Source organism: Neoarius graeffei, chromosome 7 (genome assembly GCF_027579695.1).
Source record: "Neoarius graeffei isolate fNeoGra1 chromosome 7, fNeoGra1.pri, whole genome shotgun sequence".
In the NCBI taxonomy this organism is placed as follows: domain Eukaryota; kingdom Metazoa; phylum Chordata; class Actinopteri; order Siluriformes; family Ariidae; genus Neoarius; species Neoarius graeffei.
In genome coordinates, this window is record NC_083575.1 from 40,244,891 (window position 1) to 40,262,012 (window position 17,122).

A 17,122-nucleotide genomic window follows, 5' to 3' on the forward strand; every position below is an offset into this window, starting at 1 on the left:
TTCCCTCAAGTAAGTATCACTTCTGGAACAAAACCGAATATTCTGGTCAAAAGATAATTTGCCGTTATTTTAACAATTATAAGTCAAAGTAACCAGTCTTTGCTAAGTATCTTAGGTTTCATGTATAGACCCCTTGCGCATGATGTCATGCATCACATGATGACTACACTTGGGGGTCAAACAAGTACCGTCTTTCATGTAAGCAAGGCTTAACCTGTCTTCAGCGTGGTTCGTTTTTGTGCCGTTTTTGGTTATTCAAATAGATAAAAGGCATTACCGTCTCCCCACTATCAAGAAAAATGTTAACAAAGAAGCAAATGCTTCAAGAACAATGAAGAAATGAGCGGTTAAAGAGAATACGACGAGCGGAACTAAGCCTGAAAACTCCAGAGAAATTTGCAATTGTATTGAAAATGCATTTTTTAAAAAAAAAAGTCAGAAGTGAGTATGGAAGAGTTTGCTTAAGAATCTCGTTTTATTTTTTCTGCTCACATTTGAGTTAGCTTCTTCATGAAAGTGTTTGATTTTCTTCCAGGTGAAGCAGCTTCCTTATTCGACACGGAAAACCCAGATTGGTTTCAAACAACTCGGACATCACTCAGTAAAAAAAACAACAACAAGGAGCGACGTGCATGATATAGCCTGAAAGAACAGAAACGATTAAGAGCTGCGAGCGCTGAAGCTTTTTCTGTTATCAAAGGAACACAGTTCTGTGCAAAATGTCCCCATGGAGCCAGAGTGTAGTAATGAACCTACAGTTCGAGAGTGTTCTATACACACACACTAAACTTTAAACAGCTGCATGCATGTGAAACGGAAATAAATCGACTAAGGCGGGGAAAAAAAACGATTTTGGATAAAATTGTTACTGTCTGTTACACACTGATCAACCTGTGTGACTCAGTTGTGCCTTTTGAATAGAGAATAAATGAAGAGGGAACTGAACATTAACTGTTTATTTAAATTATTATTATTACAGGGGTGATTACAGTTACTCTACAGCTACAACTGGAATGTGCTGATTCTGTTAGTTTGTAATAATTGTACCATCCACTATTGGATCAAATTAAAATAGAATCTTAACATTGTTTGAACGTCTAGAGCAAGATATTTTATTTGACAAATAACACTCCAGATATTGTTTTAACAATAATAAGCATCACTGTATAAATGATGGTGTAGATATCTAGTTACACAGCTGTCCTTGGGGTTGCTGAGTCATGGAGGGCCGGGAATACCATCCAGCCCACAGTTCAGGTCGGAGCCCTTTGAGGGTAAATGCTTTGGCTTTTGCAATGTTCTGTTCCCAAAAGCTGATGTCGGGAAAGTCTTTTACCCAAAGGTTTTCTTGCTTTTGTAGTTTTTAACTGTTCTTCCGTGTTGGGACTCTTCGGGGGAAAAGAAGGTATATTCCAATATGTAGCTAATGCTAACGCTCAGCCACAAATCTGCACCATCACTCCAGTCGTGTTGAGGAATTTTGTATGGCTCATAACCGCCAATAAACTAATCTCTGCGTATATCTATCCTTCGCTTCTTTCTGACTAAGATTATCCAAGTAATCCGGTAGTAGAGCTTTTTTTTTTTTTAAGCTGTAGTTTTCTTCGGACAACAGATGCCGGACAACTTAACTTGGCTTCAGTGTGTGAACAGTATGGAAACAAAGTTCACTTGTCCTCCAGGCATAGGATAGCAATGGTTGGTTGCTAAGGTAAAGCCTCGGTCACAACCGGCTGTATGTGCTCCTACGGCCGGTCTACGTGCAAAAAACGCAAGAAACGCACGGAGGGCGCACGTGTGACGTGCTGATTTTCGAGCCGTAGACTGGCCGCAGACCAGCCGCAGAGGTTCTTTGTCATGTCAAACAAACTCTACGGGCGCTTACGTTTTTTTCAGGTTGCAAGACAAACTTATGGCCAACGTGCGTCTTTCTCCGCGAACAAAAAAAACGCAGTGATTTGGGAAACGCCAAAAATCGCACGTCCGGTTGTGACCTAGGCTTAAATGTGACGTCAGTGCAAAGGGTCTATGGAGAGATGAAGAAACATTGACCACCTGCCATATTTTAGAGGTAGTTTTTGTTTGGAGTCGTTGATCTGCCGAAGCTTGCACTGTGGGATAATTTTGTTTATCCCATTTTTTTCCCCCTTCATGCTCAAGTTCTACACCATCACGCAATAGACTCTGATATGGGAAAGTGTGATGGTATCTCGTGCCATATGGCAGATGAAGATCCTTGAAAGGAGAAGTAGCTAGCATTACCTTGATTGACAGTAGAGTGCCATCCCACCTACTCAGAGAGCAGAACTAATTACGGTCACGGATTGCTGTCTGGAATTTGAACGTGTTTTGGACTTCCTGACGCGAGAGCAGAAGCTCAGGAGCCATTCCAGTGAACATGTGATCAGGCAGTACCTTGATAGTGCTGTACGTTTATTTTAATGGCGTTACTGTGTGTACTTAAAACTCCATTTCCCTGACAGGAGAGCTTCCATTCTTGAGTGTGCCCTCATCGTTCATGTGTTTAATCGGTCTCTTATAGCCTGCTTGAAAATGAAGTTTGTACGCTGTTTCAATCCCCCTACTCGCATAAATGCTTCGTGTTTAGTGGAGCATCAGGAGTGAGCTCGTCATGGCCAGCCGCAGGGTTAAAAGCCCCTCTTGCTCAACCAGACTATGTGATTTAGTATAGGGCCACTCCTCAAGCCTCCACTGGCTAATTAAAAACAATGATACATACGCAGCGCTGCCAGATACTGGCATCAGTTGTGACCCAGATAGGGCTGTAAGTGCTCCAATTGAGTGTTCGGCAGGTGATTTCCTCGTCTGTAATTGTGAGATTATTAATAATAGTGGGTAATTTTGCAAAATGAATGTAAATGATTTGATGTAATTAAGATGGTTAGGAAGCAATGGTGAAGGAGTGCCAAGTGTAAGTGCTCGCTTGAGAAAGTGGCCTGTGTTTTAAGAGAGCGATGTTCGTGTGTAACTATTTTAAAGAGCTGATTACTCCTGTGTCATTCAATGCCTTGCGTGAACAGCACTACCTTTACAACTGTATTGACATTACAGTCCATTGTAATCCCCCAGGTGGAGTTTATATATTCGTGTCTGCACTCATTCCCTCTTCAATATTTTGCTCTCTGCTCAAACGTATATAACCACAGCACTTACTACAATGGTCTACGTCAGACCTGGGCATTTTCCGGGCCGCATCCGGCCCTTTGGTTCATTCTGACCGGCCCGCGTAAGGTTAATTAGAAATTACAAAATAAACGTATTTTCTAATTTTACCTCATGCATGGACTGAATGTGCATTGCTTTTATTTTGAAGTTGTGTTCAACAAAAACGCAATGTGTGCGACAGGAACATGACATGAAATCCCACGATAACTACTTCCGTAATTTGTCCAGACCAACCACAGACTTGTACGTCATCCTTCAAATGGTCCAGCCAATCACATAGTGTGACGTCACCAGCAGGTGCCGGAGCCCGAGCCGATCTGATACCTACACCGAATCGACACGTCATCATTATTATAATATGATGTATCTTGCTTGATATTTGGAGTAGAAAGACAATATTGTGATGCCTTTATTGTGTTTTGGGATGAATGTGACCTGAAAAAAAATGGTACAAACGTTCACATTTTGTTAACCATTGTTTTGGGAAATTTGATTGAATAAATGACATTTTTGTAAGGCAACCTCGTTTTTTCCATACTCTTACCAGTCGTAGCAGCTTGTAAAAACAATGTTATTTACTGCTTTATATAAAGAAATACAATTAATATTATGCAGAATTTAGTTCAGCCTTTTGGTCCGGCCCTCCACAAAATTTTCTGTTTCTCATGTGGCCCCATGGAAAAAATAATTGCCCACCCCTGGTCTACGTGCTGCACCGCTCAGTTTAACGTATGTCTAATGTGCGTGTATCAAACCTGCTGTAGTTCGATAATAAATCAGCCATGGCTTAGGACTAATCCAGTGTTCGGTAGCTGGACGTCTGTGTTCTGAGATACCAGATATAACGAGTCACAGTGGATAAATGTTATAGAAGAAAATGAGCTGAGTGTTTGCTTATGTTTGCCAAATCATTCTTGATGTATAGGAATGGGAATCGAAAACCGCTTCTTGTTGAGAACCGGTTCCCAGTGTTTTAATTCCATGGAATCATTTGCCAGATTTGCTAACGATTCCCTTATCGATTCCAGCGGGCACGACTAACGTCATGTATATTACGCAAGTTACACAACGTGCGTAGCGACATGCAGTAAACATGGCAAAGCGGTTTAAACGCTCAAAAGTTTGGCTGCATTTTTCAAGGAAAGATGACAACCGGGCGACCTGCAGCCATTGCAAAGTAGATATTACATCGTCGGGAGGGAACACGAGTAATATGCAAAAACATTTGCGCACACAGCATGCGATACTTTTAAATGAATGTCACGTTTTCGACACACTTCGGACTAGTGAATCTGTGTTACTCCTAAACTAAACAAAGTTGATGCTAATCAACCTGTTTGTTCTCTTTTTTCAAATGAGAATCAATAAGAGAATCGATAAAGAACCGAATTGTTAAGCAGAATCGAAAATGGAATCGGAATCGTAAAAATCTTATCAATTCCCATCCCTATTGATGTACACTACCGTTCAAAAGTTTGGGGTCACCCAGACAATTTTGTGTTTTCCATGAAAAGTCACACTTTTATTTACCACCATAAGTTGTAAAATGAATAGAAAATATAGTCAAGACATTTTTCTGGCCATTTTGAGCATTTAATCGACCCCACAAATGTGATGCTCCAGAAACTCAATCTGCTCAAAGGAAGGTCAGTTTTATAGCTTCTCTAAAGAGCTCAACTGTTTTCAGCTGTGCTAACATGATTGTACAAGGGTTTTCTAATCATCCATTAGCCTTCTGAGGCAATGAGCAAACACATTGTACCATTAGAACACTGGAGTGAGAGTTGCTGGAAATGGGCCTCTATACACCTATGGAGATATTGCACCAAAAACCACACATTTGCAGCTAGAATGGTCATTTACCACATTAGCAATGTATAGAGTGGATTTCTGATTAGTTTAAAGTGATCTTCATTGAAAAGAACAGTGCTTTTCTTTCACAAATAAGGACATTTCAAAGTGACCCCAAACTTTTGAACGGTAGTGTATTTAACAGTAGTTGTGATGGTGAGGCATGTCTTGAATTCTGTTGTCTGTGTGAGAATTAGTCAAACGCTTTGATGCTTACTTCCTGTTTCGAAATACTTCAACATAGTGTTGTAGTACTTGAGATCGGTCTCGAGACTGATCTCAAGACCACTTTTTGAAGGTCTCTGAATTGACCGCATTCTTACTCGGTCTTGTCTCGGACATCGAGGGCTCTGGATTTTATTTCAAGACTGGTCAGGACCATAGCTCTGAGGATTTCACTAAATTGCCTGTGTATTGTATTGTCTTATTTATTTGTTAATATTGTTACTGTGATTGGACGTAAAACTTCCTGCTTCAAATGCAACCAATCACGTGACTCATTGTGAATGTGAATTTGAAATTTTCATTACTATTAACGGCTGTCACCCCTCCCCCACCACCCTTCACACACCACTGGTCTGGCCCTGGTCTTGACTCAAGGCCAATTTATGCTGACAACCCAGTCCTCGCAGATAGCATCGCAGACAGTGTCTGCGTAGCCCCCCCCACCTTCGCAGACGCTCTGCGCGCACCTCCCAAAAATTGTGACCACCGCAGAAGCCTCGCAGACAGCGTCGCAGACAAGAGGGCTCTGATTGGTCCACTCTACATCCACTGTACACGCACTTCCGCTTCCCTACTTTCCCGGTTTGGTTTGTTTTCACGACCGCCATTTTTAAAAACACGAGCGAAGATGGAGCAGCATGAAGAGCGGTTGATCGAGGAAGTACGGACATCTATACGACTCCAGTTCTAGTCATTATAAGTAACCGGAGGATAAACACTCCACTAACCACACCCACCAACTACTCCTAGCGATTTCGCGACTTCGCGCCCCCTTGTGTTGTGGCAGTGAATAACATCGCGCACGCCTATTACTCCCCGCTCAACGATAAATTACAACTGTCTGCGAAAAGCTATCTGCGAAAGCCTTGTCGCAAGAGCATGCAGAGGCCTTCAGTCTCGCCCTGCCTTGGTATTGGTCTTGACTGGGTCTCAACCCCTCAAAGTCTTGGTCTTGTCTCAGTCTCGATATACTCTGATCTTGGTAATGACTTGGTCTCGGTTTTGTGGTCTTGACTACAATACTACTTCAACATACAGAATCCAGTCATGGCTCACATCCTTTCATGGGCAATTTTAAGGTCAAAATATCACCCATTTTGTTTTGCATGTGTTCACACTTCATAGAGAACACTCATTTTTGTTTGTTTTTTTTAAAGGAGCCAACATTTGTTGATTTGTGTTTTATATTAAAGTGATCTCTTCCCCCCCCTTACAGACCCCTGGTTTAAGGGCAAGAGCAGGTCGACTCCAGTGGTTTGCAGAGAAGTGCATTGCATCCCAGCAGGTCAGAATTGCTCATGCACAACTTAACTTAATACTCGTGCTCATTATCAAACATATATACACACATTCATGCTTGTGCTATAATCCTACTCCTGCCCATCCACACATCCACGCACATAAATACACACATGCTTATGATCATGCTCATACACGTTCATATTGGTGCAAGTGCTCGTGTACATACTCATGCTCAAGCACATGTATTTCTCTTTGATAGATGGAGCCTCTTGAAAACATGGTGGATATGACTGCAAAGCTGTTTGAATGTGACCGAGATGAAATGTACCACTACATGCTGCGCCTCTGCAGTAAGTACCATGGGACGTGCAAAAAAAAAAAAAATTTTTTAATTGCAGATGTGTGTATACACACAGTTGTGTTTGTGAAGCTGCACAGCTGGTGTGAAGGTCAGTGGATGATTTTGATAGTGTGTAGAGTACATTTGCTCAGTACGTTGGTCATTTACCCTGCAGTAGAGAAGCACTGCACATCTGCTCTGTGCACGAGTGTGCGTGCAACAGAGCCGCAGTCTCAGAGGCCCATAGACACACACTTAGCCTCACAGCACTTGATTGTTCTCACAGCATGGAGCTGAGTGTCGCCAATAGCTTCCAGCAGAGAGATTGTGTGTGCGTGTGTATACACGTACTATGCACATCTGTGAGTGCGCGCGCAGATAGACAAAACCAGACGAGTGGTAGTACAATGAGTTATTGTTCTATCTTCATCACACTTCCAAATGTTCCGAAAAAGGGAAAAGCCAGAGGAGCTCATGGGCCCCATTTGATGGAAATTTCTTAATTCTCTAGTTAGAAAGCGGCTAAAGCTGCGTTTTCACCTCCAGTGGACCAGCAGTTTGGGGTCTTATTTTTCAGTGCTTTTATATGCGGTCACATTGTGGACAGAAATCAGAGCGCCCCAACACCCAATCTGGAAAAAAGGCTTTTATCAATCAAGCATAAACATCCACTGGGGGGGACAAACAAATCAGCATGATCATTTTAGAAATTCCAGTTAAGCGATGGACTACAGCCAGCTAGTTAGCTGATTTGCATTGTAAAATCAGGCTAATTAGCGGCTATGGTGTGCGACCAACCATGATGAAAACCAGTAATGCTGTGTAGAAGTATAAAACAACCGTGTAAAATCCACATGAAAATCTGACCTTTTTCACTGTGCTGCAGCCTTTTCGTAAATGTGTTTTTTGTTTTAATGGTCATGTGCGGAAATGGCTTGTTGTGGTTTTTTTTTTTTTCTTTCACCATGCATTCTGAATCTCATAGCGCCCAGCTGAATTCCAGAACATGATGATGATGATGATGACCTATTGCATAAATTCTTGGCAGCTAACAGTTCGAAAGCTAAAGTAGTTCCCCTTTACTAATCCTCTACCCTGTCACTCAGTGCGTTTACATGCACATAGAGAAAATCGAATTTCTGCCGTTGCTCGACTGAAATCGAAGTTCTAAATGCCATGGAAACACCTTAGCTCGGCTGAAATCGAACCGAACTGGATTTCTCGTAATCGAGCTACGCGACCTAGATTATGCGATTTGTAGCCGAGCTACTTAGTGCATGTAAACCCTATCGAGCTACGTAGTCGAGCTACTTACTTCAGCACTGCCCCTTCCGGAAGTGACGAGTGACGAGACCACAAGCGGGAAACACAACAGCCTTGGTCGGCATGACAACAGTAGTAGAAACGTGCACTTCTGGAGCAATGAGGAGACAGAGTTCATGCTCATTCAGCTTAAGGAGTTGAATATATATATCGATGTTGCTGTCCTCGTCGTCGTTCTTCTTGTGAACACGGAACTGATAACTTTGTTTATACTCTTGAATAGCTCTTCTTCATGACGACAACCGGAAGTGTACCAACACGATGGGGCGTGTAGCGCCACCTGTGGCTCGGGTGCACAATGTACCTCACACAATAGCTCGATTTCCTTGTGCATGTAGGATTGGATTTCTCTGGCACCCTGCTGGGACCCTTAGCTCGATTACCGACAGTAGCTCAATTTGGATGTGCATGTAAACGCACTGACTGACTGGTTTAAGATGGCTGCAAACAATCTCCCCCAACGCTGTGCAAGTTTTTTGAAGCCTCGGTGTCGTTCCAATACAAAATGCAGACTGCATGTTCGGTTAGAGTGTGCCCACTTCGGAATTGAGTTTGGCTTTTATGATGGCGTTGGTTTGTGCTTGTGCATGTATGTAATGGATTGATTTATAAGACTTTACCCTGCCCTCCACCCCGCGTTCTCCAGTGGACATAAATGACTGGCAAAAGGCAGAAGCTGTCTGGACTAAGATGCAGGAGGAGAATGTGATTCCCCGAGAAAGAACCCTGCGCCTGCTTGCTGATATCCTCAAGAGCAACAACCAGGAGGTGCCCTTTGACATGCCTGAGGTAAAATAAGCCAACTCGATTTGTTTCTACTTGCTGCTGTCAAATTCATCCTTAATGCCAGTTTTTGAATGTTACTCATAGGCCTTGAAGGTGGTGATCAAATCCTAGAGTTACTGTCAAGAGTGTGACGTTAAAGGGATGCTTCTTAATGTTTTGCATTTTAATAAAATTTTGTTTGCATTTGATTTAAATGAATCAAGACATTTCCATTAGACATGGCTAATGAAACGAACAGGTAATGGAAGTCTACCTCACCCAAAATCCTTTCTGTTGATACATACCCAAGTCTTGTACTTCCTTGTGATTCCTGTTATCCTGGATAACTGACCCATAACATTTTAATCTACCTGTACAGAAAATTACTCTCTTCCACCAACAGCAGTACTTTATTGTACAGTATCGATCGGTCGAGCACTGAATGTAACTTGGTATAAAACCATTTGCTGAGGGCCCTCCCCCCCCCCACACACACTTCACATCCAAACAGAACGGGAACATGGTCACATTAAAGGAAGATAACTGCATGATGATGAGCATGATGGAACACTGAACTTTTTAATTGGCTTGCAAAAACATTGGGGCGTAACAATGTTTTATAATGAAAAATGGCTCATGTGACTTATATCTGATTTAATTACACTCTGTATGTGATCATGTGTATTAAACTTTTTTTATATACAGTACCACTCAAAAGTACCACTCATTTTGGTTTTTTTTTTTCTTCTCTGTATTTTGACCATTTTCTACATTGTAGAACAATACTGACGATGACGGAACTATGAAATAACATCTGGAACGTATATGGAATTTATGTGATAAACAAAAAGTGTTAAACGTAATGTTTCGAATTTCAGATTCCTCAAAGTAGCCAGCGTTTACCTTGATGACGCTTTGCACACGATTGGCGTTATCTTAACCAGCTTCATGAGGTTGTCACCTGGAATGCTTTTCAATTAACAGTTGTGCCTCGTCAAAAGTTAATTAGTGCAATTTCTTGCCTTCGTAATGCGTTTGAGATCAAACAATAAATAATAAAAATACAGTAAATAGCCCTATTCCACAACTGTAGTAATCCATATTATGTCAAGAATTGCTGAGCTAAGTAAAGAGAAACGACATCCATCATTACTTTGACATGAAGTGTCTTAATTAGTAAAAATAAAGAAAAACAGAAGGGGTGTCCAAACTTTTGACTGGTACTGTGTATAAATCTGTGTTGGAGACACGTTGGCAAGTCTGCAACATTATTTGAAAAGATGATGCGACACTAGGGGTGTATGGGTAGGTATTGTGTTGTTGGTGTTTTTTAATAAATACACAAGGAATTTTGGATTTTATTATTAAGCATATCAGACAAGTCTTGTTGACTATTTTGGAGGTGGAAAATTGTGTGAAATGAGCTGTTTTTTTTTTTTTAAACATAAATACATTCCTGCTCGGGGGGGGGGATACTGGTTTACTGTACCTCTGTCCATATTTGTGTCCATCCAAAACAGCCTTTTTCTTAGCAACCACAGATCATAGCCACTTGGTACCAAACTTCAGCTTGGGGTTCTATACCATGTATACCATTTTCAGGTCTGTCACACATCAACTTCCTGTTTACCAACTGAATGCATTTACAAAACATATATAGTGGTGCTTGAAAGTTTGTGAACCCTTTAGAATGTTCTACATTTCTGTATAAATATGACCTAAAACATCATCAGATTTTCACACAAGTCCTAAAAGTAGATAAAGAGAACCCAGTTAAACAAATGAGACAAAAATATTATACCTGGTCATTTATTTATTGAGGAAAATGATCCAATATTACATATCTGTGAGTGGCAAAAGTATGTGAACCTCTAGGATTAGCAGTTAATTTGAAGGTGAAATTAGAGTCAGGTGTTTTCAATCAATGGGATGACAATCAGGTGTGAGTGGGCACCCTGTTTTATTTAAAGAACAGGGATCTATCAAAGTCTGAGCTTCACAACACGTTTGTGGAAGTGCATCATGGAACGAACAAAGGAGGTTTCTGAGGACCTCAGAAAAAGCGTTGTTGATGTTCATCAGGCTGGAAAAGGTTACAAAACCATCTCTAGAGTTTGGACTCCACCAATCCACAGTCAGACAGATTGTGTACAAATGGAGGAAATTCAAGACCGTTGTTACCCTCCCCAGGAGTGGTCAACCAACAAAGATCACTCCAAGAGCAAGGCGTGTAATAGTCAGCAAGGTCACAAAGGACCCCAGGGTAACTTCTAAGCAACTGAAGGCCTCTCTCACATTAGTTAATGTTCATGAGTCCACCATCAGGAGAACACTGAACAACAATGGTGTGCATGGCAGGGTTGCAAGGAGAAAGGCACTGCTCTCCAAAAAGAACATTGCTGTTCGTCTGTGGTTTGCTAAAGATCACGTGAACAAGCCAGAAGGCTATTGGAAAAATGTTTTGTGGACGGATGAGACCAAAATAGAACTTTTTGGTTTAAATGAGAAGTGTTATGTTTGGAGAAAGGAAAACACTGCATTCCAGCATAAGAACCTTATCCCATCTGTGAAACATGGTGGTGGTGGTATCACGGTTTGGGCCTGTTTTGCTGCATCTGCACTAGGACAGCTTGCCATCATTGATGGAACAATGAATTCTAAAGGAAAATGTCAGGACATCTGTCCATGAACTGAATCTCAAGAGAAGGTGGGTCATGCAGCAAGACAACGACCCTAAGCACACAAGTTGTTCTACCAAAGAATGGTTAAAGAAGAATAAAGTTAATGTTTTGGAATGGCCAAGTCAAAGTCCTGACCTTAATCTAATCAAAATGTTGTGGAAGGACCTGAAGCGAGCAGGTCATGTGAGGAAACCCACCAACATCCCAGAGTTGAAGCTGTTCTGTACGGAGGAATGGGCTAAAATTCCTCCAAGCCGGTGTGCAGGACTGATCAACAGTTACCGGAAATGTTTAGTTGCAGTTATTGCTGCACAAGGGGGTCACACCAGATACTGAAAGCAAAGGTTCACATACTTTTTCCACTCACAGATATGTAATATTGGATTATTTTCCTCAATAAATAAATGACCGAGTATAATATTTTTATCTGATTTGTTTAACTGGGTTCTCTTTATCTACTTTTAGGACTTGTGTGAAAATCTGATGATGTTTTAGGTCATATTTATGCAGAAATATAGAAAATTCTAAAGGGTTCACAAACATTCAACCACCACTGTAGGGTGGATTTATAAATTTTTCATAACACTTTTTCTCAGCAGCTACAAATCACAATTGCTTGATAGGTGGTACTGAGCTTCAGCTTGGGGTTCTATATTGTATATACTGTTTTCAGGTCTGTCGCACATCGACTTCCTGTTTACCGACTGAATATATTTATGAAACATGTATAGGGTGGATTTTGATGCTATTTCAAGAAGCAAAATGCTATTTCACAATGACCGTTTACCAGGATGTTATTTGAAATACCTGCGAAGAACACTGCTTAGTTGTTTCAGAGTTAATTATTTAAGTCAACATTCATAATAAGCGTCCTATTCATTCAATTGCTTGTATTCTGATACAAGTGAGAGTGGGGGGATATGGAAGTGAGCAGTAGTTCACAGTTGATCTTATTACTTTCAGGCACAGTCTGTCCATACATTTTGTACGTAGATATTCTCTCTTTTTTTTTTCTCTTCCCCCAAAACCACCTTTTATGTCCTTTTCCTTTTTTATGCTGCCACCACTAATGTGGTGGCCATTGCGGCAAGTTGTACTACTTTTAATTTTGTGCTAATTTTGTTCAGATGAGTTTAACACTTCCATCTTTTTGTGACTGTTCAGAACTGTGGTGTATAAGAAGGCTGCATATGTTGTGTGTTCCCTCTGCAGATGTGGTATGAACAACCTGAATCCGAGGATCATTCTGAGGACGTCAAAGAGGAGCGTTTAAAAGTGGAAGAAAGTACCGGTTCCACAGCGTCTTTTTCAAGAGAGACTAGACCCCATGATTATCACCTCACTGTTATGACTCTCAGCAAAAAAGGGAAAGTTGAAGGTATGTTCTTCTGCAATACAGTATAACTATTAAATCTTAACATGGTGTTCTTGGTGTTAAACCTGTCGTTTTATTTGACTTTTAATTAGGACACCACAAATTATAGCAGTCCTTTTCCTTCAGTTTCTCTCCTACCCCTCTTTTTTTGTGTGCGTGTGTGTGAGAGGTTTAATTTGTTTGTGACTAGCCACCTTGAATTGTTTATGCCTTAAAGGAACAGTCCACCGTACTTCCATAATGAAATATGCTCTTATCTGAATTGAGACGAGCTGCTCCGTACCTCTCCGAGCTTTGCGCGACCTCCCAGTCAGTCAGACGCAGTCAGACACGCTGTCACTCCTGTTAGCAATGTAGCTAGGCTCAGTATGGCCAACGGTATTTTTTGAGGCTGTCGTTAGATGCGACCAAACTCTTCCGCGTTTTTCCTGTTTACATAGGTTTATATGACCAGTGATATGAAACAAGTTCAGTTACACAAATTGAAACGTAGTGATTGTCTATGCTATGGAAAGTCGGCACTATAATGACAGGCGTACTAACACCTTCTGCGTGCTTCGACAGCGCATTGATACGGAGCTCAGATATCAATGCGCTGCCGAAGCGCGCAGAAGGTGTTAGTACGCCTGTCATTATAGTGCGGACTTTCCATAGCATAGAAAATCGCTACGTTTCAATTTGTGTAACTGAACTTGTTTCATGTCACTGGTCATATAAACCTATGTAAACAGGAAAAACGCGGAAGAGTTTGGTCGCATCTAACGACAGCCTCAAAAAATACCGTTGGCCATACTGAGCCTAGCTACATTGCTAACAGGAGTGACAGCGCGTCTGACTGCGTCTGACTGACTGGGAGGTCGTGCAAAGCTCGGACAGGTACGGAGCAGCTCGTCTCAATTCAGGTAAGAGCATATTTCATTATGGAAGTACGGTGGACTGTTCCTTTAAAACCTTTTAACTTTTTTTTTTTTAATCTACTTCCACCAAAAACAGAGGCCTATAAGGTGGTGAAGGAGACACACAGGAAGGGTCTGGCTCTGGCAGCTGGTTCATATGACATCCTCATCAAGGCCCTGCTGGCCAGAGGAAACCTTAATGATGCCATGGAAGTAAAAGACATGTGAGTCTGCCCGTGTTGGTCATCCTCCCACTCTGCCTGACTTGCTTCATATCATTCTCTTCCATGGTGGCAGATGATCTCTGAAAAGCTTGCCGATGCATAGAAAAATCTGATGAATAATACGTGCTGAGTCTTTTATTATGACAAGAATACAGTATTCTATTTATGATTTCACTAGCTCAGTACAAAACATGGCAGGCAATTTAATCCTCTAACTTGCGCCGATGATGTATTTTGCCTCGGTACGAGACAGATTGGACATGCTAATTTGACTCGGGTGGGCAGAACCACACGAGGAAAGGTGTTATTAATTAGAGCTCGTCTGTAAGCTAATTGTTCTGCACCCTTGTTTTCAATGAATGTGATAACTCGTTGGTATTTTAAAAGAGAAATTTAGTGTGAAAAACGGATACATGTACAATAACCTGAAATTATGAATGGATGCAATTTAAGGCAACCCAATCGGTAAAATTTTAATTCTCAAATTTCTAGCTTATGCACCTAGAATCAGTCACTTTTGTCCAGTTTGTGTTCTGGCATATTAAGTGCACAACAAGTGGAGATGATGGTGATATTATTTATTTATTTATTTTTTGTTCCACCAGCTGCTCTGAATCCTCTCTGAATATCAGTTTTACTTCTATAGAGCTTCCTATTGCTTTTACAATACATCTTTTATAAAATAATGTGGCATGACTTCAAAACTTCAGAGATCTAAACTCTATCCAGATGATTTGGTGACGCTTACTTATGCCATTCCTCTTCTTACACGCTCACTACTAAGCTTGGTTCAGGTCCGCTATAAACAGTGTGGCTACAACGCCATTCGTTCATCGTTTAGAAGTGTGTGACAGCAACACAAGCAAACAAAACACACTTGCACAAAGACAGAAAAGTTAGAAGCCAGTGCTTGTCTCCCTATAGCTGAGCCCCTGCTGCTGATAACCGTTTCGTGAGGGTGCATTTGGCCTTTTAGTCTCGAGTGGAGTGGAGGGCTTAGCAGCCAGGTTAAGAAGATTGGTAATAGAGGAGTGGAGAGAGAAATAGATGGATGGGATTGTGAACTGGAAGGGGAGGAAAGAGGGGCACAGGGATTTTTTTTTTTTTTCCTCCCCCAAGCTCGATAAGAAGCGTGACCCCTGAAACAGCCGGCAATCTGCCGATTGGGCTGCTCTAGACCCATCGCTATGGCGATAAGGTCTGGCAGCAGCTGCTCAATTGGGCAACAGAGCTAATCTGGACAGAGAATGTAATAAGAAAATATTTGATTGAGGTTGTAGGGAGCTAAAGGATCGAGGAGAGGGCATCTGGGGCTTGGGATGGCCTGCCAGAGCAACACAACACTTTGGCTCCCTCGTATGTTCATATCTTCTTGGTGTTTATTTTTGAAGGAACTTGGATGCCAGTTAAGAGGTCTTCAAAGTTTATGCTGCACACAGACGTTGACGTGCATCTCTCTTTCCCACAGTGCTTCCAAACATATTGCAGGATTCAAGCTGAGTGAAATGGCCAACAACCTCCATATAGTGACACTAGTAAAGCAAGGAGATGTTAAAGGTTGGTCAGAGCACCATTGTTGTCTGTCGAGTCAATATTTTCATCATTAGCGCTTGCTTGTTTTCAGCAATATTACGAAAAATAAAGCTAAATCAACCTTACAGTCTCTCTCTCTCTCTCTCTCTCTCTCTCTCTCTCTCTCATATTTGTCTGTCTTTTGCGTGAAGGAGCCTTGGTTAGTCTTAAGGACATGCTGCAGTCTGACCAGGTCCCTTCCCAACTTGCTTTTACCCGATTGGTCCAGGGACTGGGTAACCACGGAGACATAGAGGCCATCCAGGAAGTGGAGAGCATGGTTAAGAATTTGGGAACCTCCGTCAACCTGTCCTACATGCTGTTTGTGAACAACAAGGCTTTGGCTCATATCAAAAAGTGAGAGTTGCTTCTGTGTATCTGTCTGTCTGTGTGCACGTGAGTACCTACATGTGCGCAAAATCTTTGGTAAGTTGGTTACAAGTGCACAGATTTCTCCCTCCCTAAAGCCCGAATCCACTACGGCCAGCTGTCCTCATATGCCTCAGTCTGTTCCCGCCCCATCCCCCGCTTATTATTCCAGCCCCAGATCAGCTGTGATGGCTAGAGCTGCACAGTCTGAATAATTTACCATGGGCCACGCTAATGCGGTGGCCTGTTTCCAGAACCTTCCATCTCGCCTCTTAACCAGTCATTTTGGCTCAGCTGTGCTCAGAACACGTGTCACTGTGGTTTAGGCCCAGGTGGGGGTCAGGGTTCACTCTGACAGCGATGTCCACTGAGTCGTGAGGGAATGCGTCGTCCTCTGCTGTCGATTGCTGACAGCACAGGAGCAGCATCTGCGACTGGCCTAGTGTCGACTGAGAATATTAATGTAGCCAATGAAAGTTTTACATCGTTATTATTCTGTGTGCTGGAGTTGCCGTCACTTAACTCCACTCAGGTGTGTTTAGCTGCTGTGACTGACATTGTCTTAACCATGAGTATAGAATGAAGTGCGAAAGTTTTCATTCCCTTACTTGGAAAGCTGTACAACATTTAATGCCAGATTTTACAGATGTTTCATTATTGTCACAAAATTACCAAAAGGGTCAAAATGTTAGTGGTAAGATATTAGTGTATGTAATGCCTTATTGTAATTCTTTAAAATGAACATTAGTAATGACCAAAATGAATTAATAAAGCGGGGGGGAAATAATATTAATTATTTATTTTATCATCAAGCACAAAATTATCGATAAATCGCAGCGTCCAGATCCCGAGAAAAGGCAGCCTTGCCCCAGGGCTAATCTCACGTGACGTCACGCATGGAACCCATCTGGGTCATTTCGGTTCATCTGACTCCGTGCTTGTTTACTCGCTGAAATTGGATATTGTTGTTGGAATCTTACAAAAATAATGATGGGAAAGCACTGCATTGTGTTTGAATGTTCAAATCCATATACAACAGGACATTCGGTTCACAAATTTCCGAGAAATGACAC

At 41.7% G+C, this 17,122-nt stretch overlaps 1 protein-coding gene across 1 annotated transcript in view; it reads left to right on the forward strand.

The window, feature by feature from the left end:
* The window catches only part of lrpprc (leucine-rich pentatricopeptide repeat containing), a 112,216-nt gene that overhangs the window by 81,323 nt on the left and 13,771 nt on the right, over nucleotides 1-17,122 (forward strand). The window contains exons 26-32 of the mRNA XM_060925619.1: nucleotides 6,479-6,547; nucleotides 6,764-6,854; nucleotides 8,814-8,956; nucleotides 12,826-12,991; nucleotides 13,982-14,108; nucleotides 15,577-15,665; nucleotides 15,833-16,037. Coding sequence (XP_060781602.1) covers nucleotides 6,479-6,547; nucleotides 6,764-6,854; nucleotides 8,814-8,956; nucleotides 12,826-12,991; nucleotides 13,982-14,108; nucleotides 15,577-15,665; nucleotides 15,833-16,037 — 890 coding nt within the window. The remainder of the gene's footprint in view (nucleotides 1-6,478; nucleotides 6,548-6,763; nucleotides 6,855-8,813; nucleotides 8,957-12,825; nucleotides 12,992-13,981; nucleotides 14,109-15,576; nucleotides 15,666-15,832; nucleotides 16,038-17,122) is intronic.